The 12,289-nt window shown below is 49.2% G+C and overlaps 2 protein-coding genes across 2 annotated transcripts; one reads left to right on the plus strand and one right to left on the minus strand.

Moving 5' to 3' along the window:
• Window positions 1-990: 990 nt before the first annotated feature.
• On the plus strand, window positions 991-2,740 carry LOC125527312 (protein FAR1-RELATED SEQUENCE 5-like). Its single transcript, XM_048691848.1, has 3 exons — window positions 991-1,210; window positions 1,313-1,450; window positions 1,534-2,740. The coding sequence occupies exons 1-3, from the start codon at window positions 1,034-1,036 to the stop codon at window positions 2,086-2,088; spliced, it is 870 nt and encodes a 289-aa protein (XP_048547805.1). The 5' UTR covers window positions 991-1,033; the 3' UTR covers window positions 2,089-2,740.
• Window positions 2,741-2,886: 146 nt separating this feature from the next.
• On the minus strand, window positions 2,887-7,948 carry LOC125527309. The gene is made up of 4 exons (XM_048691844.1): window positions 7,210-7,948; window positions 7,048-7,063; window positions 6,566-6,623; window positions 2,887-3,716 (listed from the first exon to the last, which is right to left on the minus strand). Exons 1-4 carry the CDS (start codon window positions 7,776-7,778, stop codon window positions 3,187-3,189), a joined length of 1,173 nt encoding a protein of 390 aa, XP_048547801.1. The 5' UTR covers window positions 7,779-7,948; the 3' UTR covers window positions 2,887-3,186.
• Between the last annotated feature and the right edge of the window lie 4,341 nt (window positions 7,949-12,289).

Here is a 12,289-nt window from a genome sequence, read left to right on the forward strand (position 1 = left end):
CCTACGTACAGACGTGATGTGCTTTCAGCAATTTCACCACCACACCATTGTCCACTGGTGAGTCAAGGTAGCAGGATCAGTCAAACTGTCAAAGTACTGTATATATCACGCAACATACACACGCCACTACATCCCCCACTGAGACTGAACTTCAGCAGAACCTACATGCGTGTGGACTAGGACACGATCGTGCATGTTTGTGTGGCAACCGAGAGAGTTACGGCCGGTGTTAATTCAATTGGCAGAAGACCACACGATCTGCAGATGTGAATGGATAAAAGGCGCAGGAGGTCGCCTTCGTGCATGTATATATCGTGGCGCGCACCAACGAACCGTGGAAAAAGTGCAGTACACGCACAAACAAAGGTGTGTGCGTGTGGTAATCGTTTGCCAAAATGGGTTAGAGCTAGGTAGCGCACCAAGCAGGCTAGCCTACGCACGCAGTGAGAAGAGCACGCACGCTCATCTATAGCCGCACAAGTGTTTCCTTCATTTTGACCGGACCGTATATGATACAAGATTTGTGTTTTTCTCTATGAAATGACGGCGTGTTCACAAATGCAGAGACGGACGGTTGGCAGCCAAACGCCCCATGGTCTATTTTCATGCTATCGTGGAAATGTGGGATGGGACGTAAGGACTCCTGCTCTATGCATTATACTCGCTGATGACAGGATATGCCTTATCTGAAAACGAAGGAGAAGGAATCCTTATCCAGTCGGCGGCGCAACCGTGCTCTGGCCGGCACGATGTGTAGCACGTTTGGGAATCTCCTCAATTCAGAGCCGTCTTGTATCTAGCTTCAAACAAAAGAAAAAGAAAAAGGGAACGTATCCTGTGAAAATGAACTGGTGGTGAAAATCTGAAAAGTTTGCCCGTGGTGCGTTGGATCCAAAATCAACGCATCTAGTGAGAGGTGGGAGGGCTCAGAAGATAACTAATAACACTTTCACACATATATAACCCCCTACACGTATGAACCAAGACTCAAGTCTTCCATGCCTAGACTTCTGGTCGTCACGCCAAACACATAATGGAGATCCATCCATCCAAAGCGCCGCCATCGACCCTCCTCCTAGACTCCCATGTATGTGTGACGGCGCGGCGCTCATCACCGCCCGTACCTAGCGGCGGCAACATCCCTTCTATGAGTATGGATCCAGCAACTTCCGATAAAGCACCAAATCAATCTCCCCGTACCCTTGCAGAGGTATGTGGTACATGTCCCTGATTAATTCTGTTAGTCCTTGGAGCAAACGTGATCAAGATGATGTTTTGATACGTATCCGTACCCGCTGTTGTTGAACTACAGATGGAACCTAGGCTCGGTTGTGAATTTTCATTGCAAACCGATGGTGCCAATAATAGACAACCAGAAATCAATCTCCCTCCAGTCGTCCAGGATAGCTTCAGCACACCCAAGAAAGGAGCTAGCAGCGGGCCTTTTTGTGTGAGCATATATTTTATCCTCAGTTTTTGTATTATTCCTCTAACCGATATTAATTTCTGATGCACTCCGTCCTGTAATTTTAGGGTTCATCATGTACACCGGAATGTGATGAAAATGTAAAGCCGGCTGTAGGCATGACATTCGAGAACATGGAAGCCGTCGAAGAGTTCTACAAGGCTTATGCACACAACGTTGGCTTTTCAGTTCGAATCGGTCAGAAGAGGACTGTAGATAATTTGGTGGTCTGGAGACGATTTTTGTGTGCCAAAGCAGGTTTCAGATCCAAGGCAGAGGAAGAAAAGAAGGTTGTGACCGGAAATAAGCCAAGTAAGCAGAAGAAGACAAAGATTACTAGATGTGGTTGCCAAGCCATGATAACTGTCAAGCTTATGCAGGGTGGCATATACTCAATAGTATATTTTCATGAAGAACACACACATGAATTTGTCACACCTAGCAAACAACATTTAATCAAGTCAAATAGACAAGTTAGTCAGAGGGCCAAGACCACTCTGTTCACATGCCATGCAGCTAGCATTGGCACATCTGGTGCCTTCCGATTGCTTCGTATTGGCGAGGGCGGATCTGAGTTTGTGGGTTGCACAAAAGAGACTTGCAGAATTATCATCGTAATTTGAGAAGTTCGATCAAGGATTCAGATGCTCAGATTTGAGAAGTTCTGGAGTTCCTTGTATTTTCAGATCAAACATGGTTGTGAAAATCAAACAGACACAGGTATCAAATTTTACTATTCGCCAATGAACTTCAATGATATATTTCTCTAGATGAACACACCCAAGTGGCAGAAACTAATTCAAGTACAAATTATGTGGTCATTTGGAAGTAATGTTCCCTAAAAAGTTAGCAGATTATGTGCAGCATTTCGAACAAACAAGAATACTAGGGGGTTGTAATTAAGAACCTGCAGTCGCTACCGATATTCAGACCATGTCTTCAGAGTAATGAATGTACATGATACCAACTGTTTGGTGGCTATATTCACAATCACACTGACCAAAGCAATAAATTAAGCACTCGGTTTTAGACAAACTAAAGAAGAGGTAGCTCAGTTATAGAAGACAAAAAAATAACTGCTAGTGAACCTGCTGGTGGTGATTGGCACCCAGAATTACCCACAGGACCAAAACACAATAATGAACTAAAAATCTTAAGATGCCATCCAAAATAAACACATGATTTATGGCCATGGTGTAGAGCACGAAAAATCCACAATACACACAATAAAAAATTAGTGCTTCTTTGTCTCAATAACATTACTAGCAGGAAGTGCTTCTCCATTGTCTTGATAACATTACTGGCATAAAAATGAACAGAGGCACGTAGGTTTACTTACTTAAACTTAAAATGATGCCAACCCTCCTCCATGTGAGAGTTCGAGGTTTAGCAGATAACCTGTACAAGTGAGCCCTCCTCCATGGCCTGATCTCACACTTAGTTTCAATATGTGTGTTTAAAAACATGAATGAGGACAAAAAAGTTCATAACCGATCCATGGTTTCTTCTCTGCTGAGTGATGACACTACAAATCAGTATTCAGGGATCAAATTAACAATTCCATCACACATTAGCAACGACCAACCCAGCACCTAAGAGTCATACAACAGCGAACAACCAGATCATAGCCCGTTCTTGGCTCATGTGAATCTGAAATTAGTCGACAGTTCCCCTTTACAAGCAGCATCATAGACTTCTTCGAGGTGTGGTGCAGCTTCCTTCTAAGGGCATATGAACTTCTCCCTGAATACCTTCTCAGACTCCTTGAAAACAGAACTGTAGCTCGGGTCACGCATGAGGAATCCATTTTCCTTGAGAAACTTTACAACATAGTACCGGGGCCTGAGCCGCCCCTCTAGGCTGTAACAGACAATTGCCGGCTGTTGAGCAATGTAAGCTGGTTGCAAGCCCACCTCGTTGATGAGGAACTCGGACCTGCGCTGCAGCGATTCCTTAGCCCTCATGAGCAACGCTGGAGCCTTTGAAAAAGCAATTCCCACCTCGGCATCCGACCACCTGAACGCTTTCTTCAAGTGCTCCACTTTGGCGGCGATTTTCTCCTCGCTGAGGAATGCAACAGCTTGTAGCGCATGTCTGAACATCGGAGATCTACGGGGTACACTAAGACCTTCGGCGCAGGCCACTGCTGCCCGGATGCGTTCCGTGCTGATGCTGAGCGGCGATGGCCTAATTACGTAGAGCTTGGCAATATCGCAAACCAAGTAACGTTGTACATTCAATACGATTTTTTCTCAGATTTGTAGCCTTATAGGGGCCCAGCCCCAGGCGTGGCAACCCAACCCCAGCTTCCTGCACAGCCCACGTAGCTTCTCACTACCAGAATTTAGGCAGTTGCCGACGGCCATATCTATGCCGACGGCCCCCGTCGGCATATATGGGCATACCCCGACGGCTCAACTAAAGCCGTCGGCGTAGAAAGGCCGTCGGCGTATAACCATCTATGCCGACGGGGGCCGTCAGCATAGATAAGCCGTCGGCGTTTCTCCGAATATACCGACGGGGGCCGTCGGCATAGAGCAGGCCGTCGCCATATCACGTGGGCCCGTCTACCCGGGCGGCGACGGCAGTTTGACGGCGTCAGGCTACGGCGACGGGCTAACGGTGGCCGTCGGCATAGCTACGCCGACGTCATCGATCCGCCGCGCCGCCACGTCATCGATCCGCGTCGGTCGCCGGTCCCGTGGGGTGGCATTTCTATGCCGACGGCTAGGCCGTCGGCATAGGCCTGGCCCATGGTTTTTGCCACGTCATTGATCCCCGCCCTACGCCACGTCATCGATCCAGGGCTCTACCGTTCCGTGGCCGTATCTATGCCGACGGCTAGGCCGTAGGCATAGGTTTCTATTAATATTTTTATATTTTTTGTATTTTCTCTTATTATTTTTTATTTTTTTCCAATACTAATTTCATTAACTTAAATGTACAGAAAACATATATCGATTGCCCCCCACACGGGCCTTCTTCCGTCGTGTCACGGAGAGGTTAGACGGGACGGGCCGGGTACCTGTGGGGTGTAGCAATGCCGCCAGGTGTTGCGGTGGGCCCTCCTACGGTTGTGGAAACGTGGTGGCAGGCGCAGGCACGCGGCTCCGGGGTGTGCCCCCTCCCCCCTCACGGGCGTCGATGCCGCCGTGCCCCGGGGGGGTGAAACGGCCACGTCGGGCCGACGCAGAGGGAATCTTGGGGTGGGTTGTGCCGGGACTGTGTTGGGGGGTGTACCTATGGCTGGGCTATGACAACAAGGTGAAAAGGTCCACCGGTCAAACTACGTCCAGCGAAAGTCAAAGGGATAGACCCGGCGGTCGTCTGTGTCAGGGTTAGACGGGACGGGGTACCTAGGGGTAGCAATGCCGCCAGGTGTTGCGGTGGCCCTCCTACGGTTATATAAGCCCGTCCGGCGAAAGTCAAAGGGCTAGATCTACTGGTCAACTGGGATTCGGGATGGTCTTCGGGGTGTAGCTATGCCACCGAAACATCGCATGGGTCGCGATGCATGTGTGAAAGTGTTCTGGCATGCGTAGACACCCGTCTTGGGGCTCCGTGGTGTGGCCCCCCTCCACGGAAGGCAGAGCAGCCGTCAATTAGAGGGGGGGGATGGTGCGGGTGCGGTGGAACCGGAGGGAATCTAGTGTTGGGTTGGGTCCAGACCGTGTTCGGGGATGTTGCTATGGGCTGACCTATCGCAACCAGGTGGAAGAGTCCACCGGTCAAAGCCCGTCCGGCGAAAGTCAAAGGGCTAGATCTACTGGTCAACTGGGATTCGGGATGGCCTTCGGGGTGTAGCTATGCCACCGAAACATCGCATGGGTCGCGATGCATGTGTGAAAGTGTTCTGGCATGCGTAGACGCCCGTCTTGGGGCTCCGTGGTGTGGCCCCCCTCCACGGAAGGCAGAGCAGCCGTCAATTAGAGGGGGGGGGGATGGTGCGGGTGTGGTGGAACCGGAGGGAATCTAGTGTTGGGTTGGGTCCAGACCGTGTTCGGGGATGTTGCTATGGGCTGACCTATCGCAACCAGGTGGAAGAGTCCACCGGTCAAAGCCCGTCCGGCGAAAGTCAAAGGGCTAGATCTACTGGTCAACTGGGATTCGGGATGGCCTATGTTGCTGACACGTGGGCCAGCGTGAGCTCCCAGTTGCTGACACGTGGGCACCTATGCCGACGGCGAGTTTAAAACTGTGCCGACGGCCAGGCCGTCAGCATAGGTGCCCACATGTCAGCAACTGGGATCTCTGTTTGAAGGACTATGCCGACGGACACGTGGGCACCTATGACACGTGGGCACCTATGCCGACGGACTGGCCGTCGGCTTAATTTCAAACTATGCCGACGGCTGGGCTGTCCGCATAGCCCTGGCCCACGAGCAGCAGCTGGTCGGCACGTGGCACACCCATGCCGACGGTCTAGCCGTCGGCATAGGGGTGCCACGTGGCGACCAGTCGTTGGGCAGACTTGACGGCGGCCGCCGTTAGGCGATAACGTTGCCGACGGCCGTGGCCGTCGGCATAGATGTACGGACACCGTCGGGATAGGTCATATGCCGACGGCCTTTCTATGCCGACGGCATTCCTGGCTACGCCGACGGATATGTTGGCGACGGCCCTATGCCGACGGGGGCCGTCGGCATAGGCCTGTGCCGACGGCCATTCAGGGCTATGCCGACGGCCCTGGCCGTCGGCATAGGGTGCGATTCCGGTAGTGTCTCGGCCCAACTGAGCACCCACGACGACAAGGAAACAAATCGCTAGCGTTTGCCTGATGCCCCGTTCGATAAAAATAAATTCCTTCGATCCCCGGCTGCGCCGCCTAGGGCTGGACCAAAAGCTCGTAACTCGCGAGCTTAATGAGCGCTCGATAGTTCGGCTCGTTAAGCTCGTAGCTCGCTTCTTAATGAACAGAGCCAATCATTGATTTCAGCTCGTTAAGCTTAAAGGGCTTAACGAGCGAGCTAACGAGTTTCACGAGTAGCTCGTTAAGCTCGTTAGTAACAACACAACACATATTTTCATTTTACGTGACAAACTCTTATAGCACCTCAGCCCATCTATTCAATCTAATCGACCTATGAGACAACAAACTACTGCATTTCTTTTTATAGTTATCATATTTCGTCTTGAAAACCACACCTACACATTCATCCTGTATATCGTAAAACATTATAATCTGTTAACGAGCGCTCACGAGCTTAACGAGCTTCAAACGAGCCGAGCCGAGCAGGGTTTTCTGCTCGTTAATCTTAACGAGCTTAACGAGCCGAGCCTTAACGAGCACGAGCTTAACGAGTACGAGCTTAACGAGCCGAGCTGCTCGTTAGTCCACCCCTAGCGCCGCCCCAGGCTTCTTCCCTACTCGACAAACCAGACATCCAGACATCCGACTCATAGAATCATCGCGCTATGATATCTTGGATCATCTCGCGTAGTCGGAGTCGGAGCAGCCTTCTCGAGCCCTCCAGTTCGTGCTATCGTTCTGCTTGAGTAAATTAGGTAATCTCACAATTTTTTCCCTACTTTCTTCGTACCAGCTGTAATCAATGAGTTGGCGATGTTATATTTGAAATTACCTTAGTAATTTTCTTCCTTTTTACATGAAAAAAAAAGAAATACAAGATGTGTGGTATTTGACATTTTTTAAGGGCTTTGATTGTGAGATAATGAAATTTGGCATTATTTATAGCCATTTGGTTTTAGCCCTAGTCTTTGAGAAAATCCTGGTTCCGCCTCACTCCTGCAGGAAGGTGACATTGGGCTTGACCACCCGCTCGAGGTCGGAGCCGAGAACAGAGCCACTCTTGAGGGCTCGAAGGAGGTTCTCGGAGGAGCCGAAGAGGGGCAAGCAGTAGTGCAGGCCGGAGATGATGGATCTACAGCGGAAAGTGGCGTCGGCGAGCGAGACGAGGCGCACGATCTCAGGGCGCGAGAGACCGAGGCCGGTGAGCTCCGCGACATTGGGGGCCAGGGTTTTCTCCACCTTGGCGCAGAGGAGCTGCGGGTCCTTGGCGACGACGGCAGCGACATCGGCATCGGAGAGGCCGAGGCCGGCGAGGAAGGCGAGGACGGCGTCGGGATCGGTGGGGGATTTGAGGTGGGAGAGCTTCCGTGAGGGCTTGAGGGCCTGAGGTCGGGTTAGGCCGCGGTTGGCGATGAGGTAGTCCTCCGCGGCGAATCCGGCGCTTGGGGAGATTGCGGGCGCTACGGCAGAGACGGAGAGGAGGCGGCGGAGAGGGGATGCGGGAGAGGTGGCTGGAGAAGAAGGTAGGAGATGGGCGAGGATGGAGCTTCGTAGCCGGAGCATGGCGCCGCGGCAGATAGGGGAGAGACGCGACGGCGGCGTGGAAATGGCGAAAGCGCGACGGCTGCTTTTCTGTTCTATTTTTTTTGCTGGGGGCAGAGAAGAGAGTACTACTTACTGTACTTGCGTTTTTTGTTTTTTGTTTTCTTTGGCGCGATGTGTTGCAGTTACAAGATCTCCCAAACATAGATCAAACATAACTAAACTACACAAAAAATTACGATCAAACATAAATTAATAGTGACATCATTTTCTCGCGACGCGGTGCACCATCTTGTGAAGTTCGCGCTGTCCGGCGCCAGCTTGAAGTCGACAACTTTGGCGGTGCTAGTGGGCAGGCCACCGACTAGAGCGACATAGAGGGGCACCGAGAGGGGAATATGGTGGAGTGGGTTGGGAGGGCTTGCCGGTCGCTGGATCCAGGAAGATTGGGCGCGAGGGCAGCTCTAGGGCGCTCAACGGCGGCAGTGCTAGTAGCTAGTTCCTCAGCGAAGGGAACTTTGCCGAAGCCATCATCGCCGGTGTCGGCAGGCGGCGGAGGACGAGGTTTGGTTGGCATGGGAAGGAAGGAGATTGTATGCACTATCCTTCTTGATGTTGTTGTGGCTGAAGCTATGGATAGAGGGGAAGGTGTACAGGGTCCTTCTCATGGGCGCACACGAGTTCTCGAGCAACTGTTGCACGCCACGTTAAAATAAATGAATTACGCAAAATTTGAGAACTCGCAAATTCAACTTATAGTTTGAGAAAAAGGAAAGACAAAACATGCTATGAACAGTTACTAATTCAATTTGGGTCCATACTTCCTCCATCCTAAAATAGCTAAAATCAGCGACACTTAATTATTTCGGGATGGAGTATGTTTTTTTATATTGAGTGCACTGGTTGTACAAGAACTTAGAGTGCACACAATATATTCTGAGCGCGAATGCGATTTGCAGGACGGAAACTGTGCAAATGTTGTTTGCTTACGAAGATCGTAAGTCACTAATGATCAACGGCCGTAGCCCACTGATCAAATGCAAAATATCGTCCATGTAGCAGTACTCTTGGCAAGATATGTTGTTTGCTTATGTTGGCATTGGATTATTACTCCTTAAACACCGTCCCCTTCCCGAGCTTCTCCATGAACGACCATCTAGGGATTCTTTCAATTATCGGGCTGAGTGTCTAATTTTTTTTTAATCTCCGAAGTTTGAAAGGAAGCAAAGCAGTTTATTAGTTTTCCCAAAGACAAAACTATTTGACATTCGGAAAATATATGTGAAATCTGAATCTTCATAAGATCTCTCTATGTGAGAACATGTCAAAAATCCGAAAAAGTAGAGTATTTAACCAAAAACTACCACATTTGCCGGAAACGTGACGGAAAACTACCACTCTACGTTTTTGTGCGAAAAACTATCAAAATTTTCCTAAACCGTGACAAAAAACTACCAACTCACGAAAATGCTCGCTTCGCCCGCGCTAACCCCGTTTCTGACCGGCTGGGCCCGCGAACAGTTGCCACGCGGGCTAACGGGCGGCTGGCGCGCGTTGACGGCCGTTAACGGCGCGTCCGCTGTCGGAACGGCGGCTGTCGGTCGGCCAATGGGTCAAGATCTGATCCTCTCCCCTCTCGCTGCACTCTCTCCGTCCTCTCCCTCTCTCTGAACTAGGTGGTGGCGGCGGCGACGACGATGGCGGCGGTGGTTCCGGAGGGGGGCATCGGCGATATGGGTGGTGGCGGCGGCGGCGACGACGCTGGCGGTGGTGGCACAAGTTTGGACGCTGCGGGCTCAGTCGACAATTGGTTGGGGAGCACCAGCTTCTCGACGCAGGACGGCTCGCAGCAGCAGGAGGCACAGCTGGCCCAGTCATCGCCAATGGGTTGCAGGTATGGAAATATCATCTGCTAGGTTAGCTGCTTCAATCTGTCAATTTGGTTAGCTGCTCATGAATTGGTTAGCTGCTTCAATCTGGCAAATTAGTAAGATGTGTTTGTTAGAGATTGTTGTGTAGTAAACTGTATTGCACTTGTAGCTCTGTCATTTTCAATTCAATTCATGAGCACCTATTTCTGCAGTTTTGCTGACAAGAAGTGGGAGATATGGTTTCATTTAGAAGGAAGAAACCCTGTGAAAAGTGGTATATATGAGTCAGATATATCTTTTGTTACTCTACAATCACTCATTGCTAGTGAAGGGTATGGGCAGAGTGATTACATGTACTATGTGACGGAGGAGGAAATTGGATCTAAAAGAGTAAAGTATTTAGGTAATGAAGCTAGTGTTCATGAAATGTTGGAGTTTTTTAATCATGTTAATGTTGTGAACATAAAGGTTGTGAGAGATGTTGAACCTGGAATAAGCACACAGGCTATTCAGAATTACATGAACACTCAAGAGAGTTGTTGTGTGCAAAAGGTTGTGGAGCAAACTGAGTTTCAGAATGAGATAGATGATAGAAAGGCTCAGCTTGAGAGGAGCAGGATTCAAAGAGAGGCAGATTTGAACCACTTTGAAGGAGACACTGAAGTGTCTGAATTTTATTCTGATGGTTCAGTTCATTCAGATGGGAGTGCTGAAGTTGTTCAACAAATGGAAATAGAGTGTGCCTCTCAAGAGGAAACAACATGGCAAAGTACTGCTATTGTGAAACATGTGAAGAACCCTGGGCCACCAAGCAGATGTCACAATGAGGTAGAGAAAAAACGTTTTGAAGATTGATTTCCTGAAGCAGATGAGTTTTGTTTTGCTGGTGATGCAGGCATAAGTGATGAGGAAGAAGAAGATGAAGTTGAACTACCATACATCATGAAGAAGCCAAAGACAAAGAGTAGTAAGAAAAAGATGAAGGAAAGGGTATATTTTGACCCTTCAATTCCCAATTCACATTTACTCTTGTGCAAGAGCTTGTGTTTTGATTCTGTTTACCAGTTCAGAGAAGCATTAAGAGATTTTCATATAAGGACTTTGAGGTCTTTTCACTACCACAGGAACACTCCAATAAGAATTATTGTTTGGTGTTCACAGAGAGAGCATGGATGTGAATTTTACATGTGTGCCTCCAGGATAGCTCATGAAAGAACATTTTGCATTAAGAAGTGTAACATGGAGCACACTTATCCAGCATCAGCAGAGAACACAAAGGTTACTACTAAGTGGCTTTCCAAAGCAGTTGAGCCTTCTCTTAGAGCAGATCCTAGAGCACCTGTGGATTCACTAATTAAAAACAGCAAAGTCAAGTTTTCAGTTGATGTATCAAAGAGTGTGGCCTATAGGGCAAGGAGGAAGGCTATTAAGGTTGTACAAGGTGACCAGAATGAGCAGTACTATAAACTGAGGGACTACCTACAAGCAGTTCTTGACACAAACCCGGGTAGCAGGTGTGTAGTTACAACATTTGAGGACCAAGAAAACCCTGCCCCAACTCCTAGATTTAAGTACATGTTCTACTGCTTGCATGCATCAAAGCAAGGATTTCTTAATGGTTGCAGGCCCTTTATAGGTAAATATATAACTGCATTTTGTTCAAAATATCTTGTTGTAATTTTTTGGTAGCTAATTTGGGTACACTAGTAGAAAACAGGGCTATGGTCCAGGCCGCATCAGCCCATTAGTCCCGGTTCAGTCTAGAACCGGGACCAATGTGGGCATTGGTCCCGGTTCGTGAGCCCAGGGGGCCGGCCGGGCCACGTGGGCCATTGGTCCCGGTTCATCTGGACCTTTTGGTCCCGGTTGGTGGGATGAACCGGGACCAATGGGCCTCCCTCCTGGCCCACCACCATTGGTCCCGGTTGGTGGCTTGAACCGGGACCAAAGGCTCCCCTTTAGTCCCGGTTCATGCCACCAACCGGGACCAATGAGGTGCCTATATATACCCCTCGCTCGCGAGCAGAGCACCCGAGTGCTCTGTTTTTCTCTGGCCGAGGGGGAGAGGGCTTTGTGGTGCTCTAGCTCACCTCCTATGCACATGAGGTGTTCGATGGAATGCCCGAGCCACACTACTTAAGATTTCTCCTCTCGAAGCTCGACCTCCAAGCTCCATTTTCCTCGAGATTTGTCTAGATTTAGCGGTCCGTCACGCCCCGTCCCCGTCTTCACCGCCGTCGATCACCCGCGCCGATCTCATCACTGACACCACCGTGGTGAGCCTCTTGTTCTTATCTTCTTTCTGAAAAGAAAAATATTCTTACTTGTATGTTTAGATAGATACTTGTATCATTTTCTTACATTTTTATTGCATCTTATATAGTGCGATGGTTTTGGTATCCGCCCCCGTCGGCCCTCGTCCTGTCTATGATTCGGATTTGGTATGTATATTATCTTTATAACTATTGGTTCATTTATTGTTTATGAAAATTATGCCGACCAACGTGACATAGATTTTATTTATCTAGGATGTATGTGAATCGGAAATGCCAACCGACCTTGTCGAGAGGTTAAATTTAGTTGAAGAAGAAAACAATTTGTTGAAGGAAAAAATAAAAAAAATTGAGGAGGAGAAGATGATATTGGAGTTGCATGTTGCGG

Source organism: Triticum urartu, unplaced genomic scaffold (genome assembly GCF_003073215.2).
Source record: "Triticum urartu cultivar G1812 unplaced genomic scaffold, Tu2.1 TuUngrouped_contig_3538, whole genome shotgun sequence".
Lineage (NCBI taxonomy): Eukaryota > Viridiplantae > Streptophyta > Magnoliopsida > Poales > Poaceae > Triticum > Triticum urartu.

Coding starts and splice junctions, on each gene's coding strand:
- LOC125527312 (XM_048691848.1), top strand. CDS start 1,034: ATGGAGATCCATCCATCCAAAGCGCCGCCATCGACCCTCCTCCTAGAC. Junction 1,211..1,312: donor CTCCCCGTACCCTTGCAGAG/GTATGTGGTACA, acceptor GTTGAACTACAG/ATGGAACCTAGGCTCGGTTG. Junction 1,451..1,533: donor CTAGCAGCGGGCCTTTTTGT/GTGAGCATATAT, acceptor CTGTAATTTTAG/GGTTCATCATGTACACCGGA.
- LOC125527309 (XM_048691844.1), bottom strand. CDS start 7,778: ATGCTCCGGCTACGAAGCTCCATCCTCGCCCATCTCCTACCTTCTTCT. Junction 3,717..6,565: donor TAACTATAAAAAGAAATGCA/GTAGTTTGTTGT, acceptor TACAAATCTGAG/AAAAAATCGTATTGAATGTA.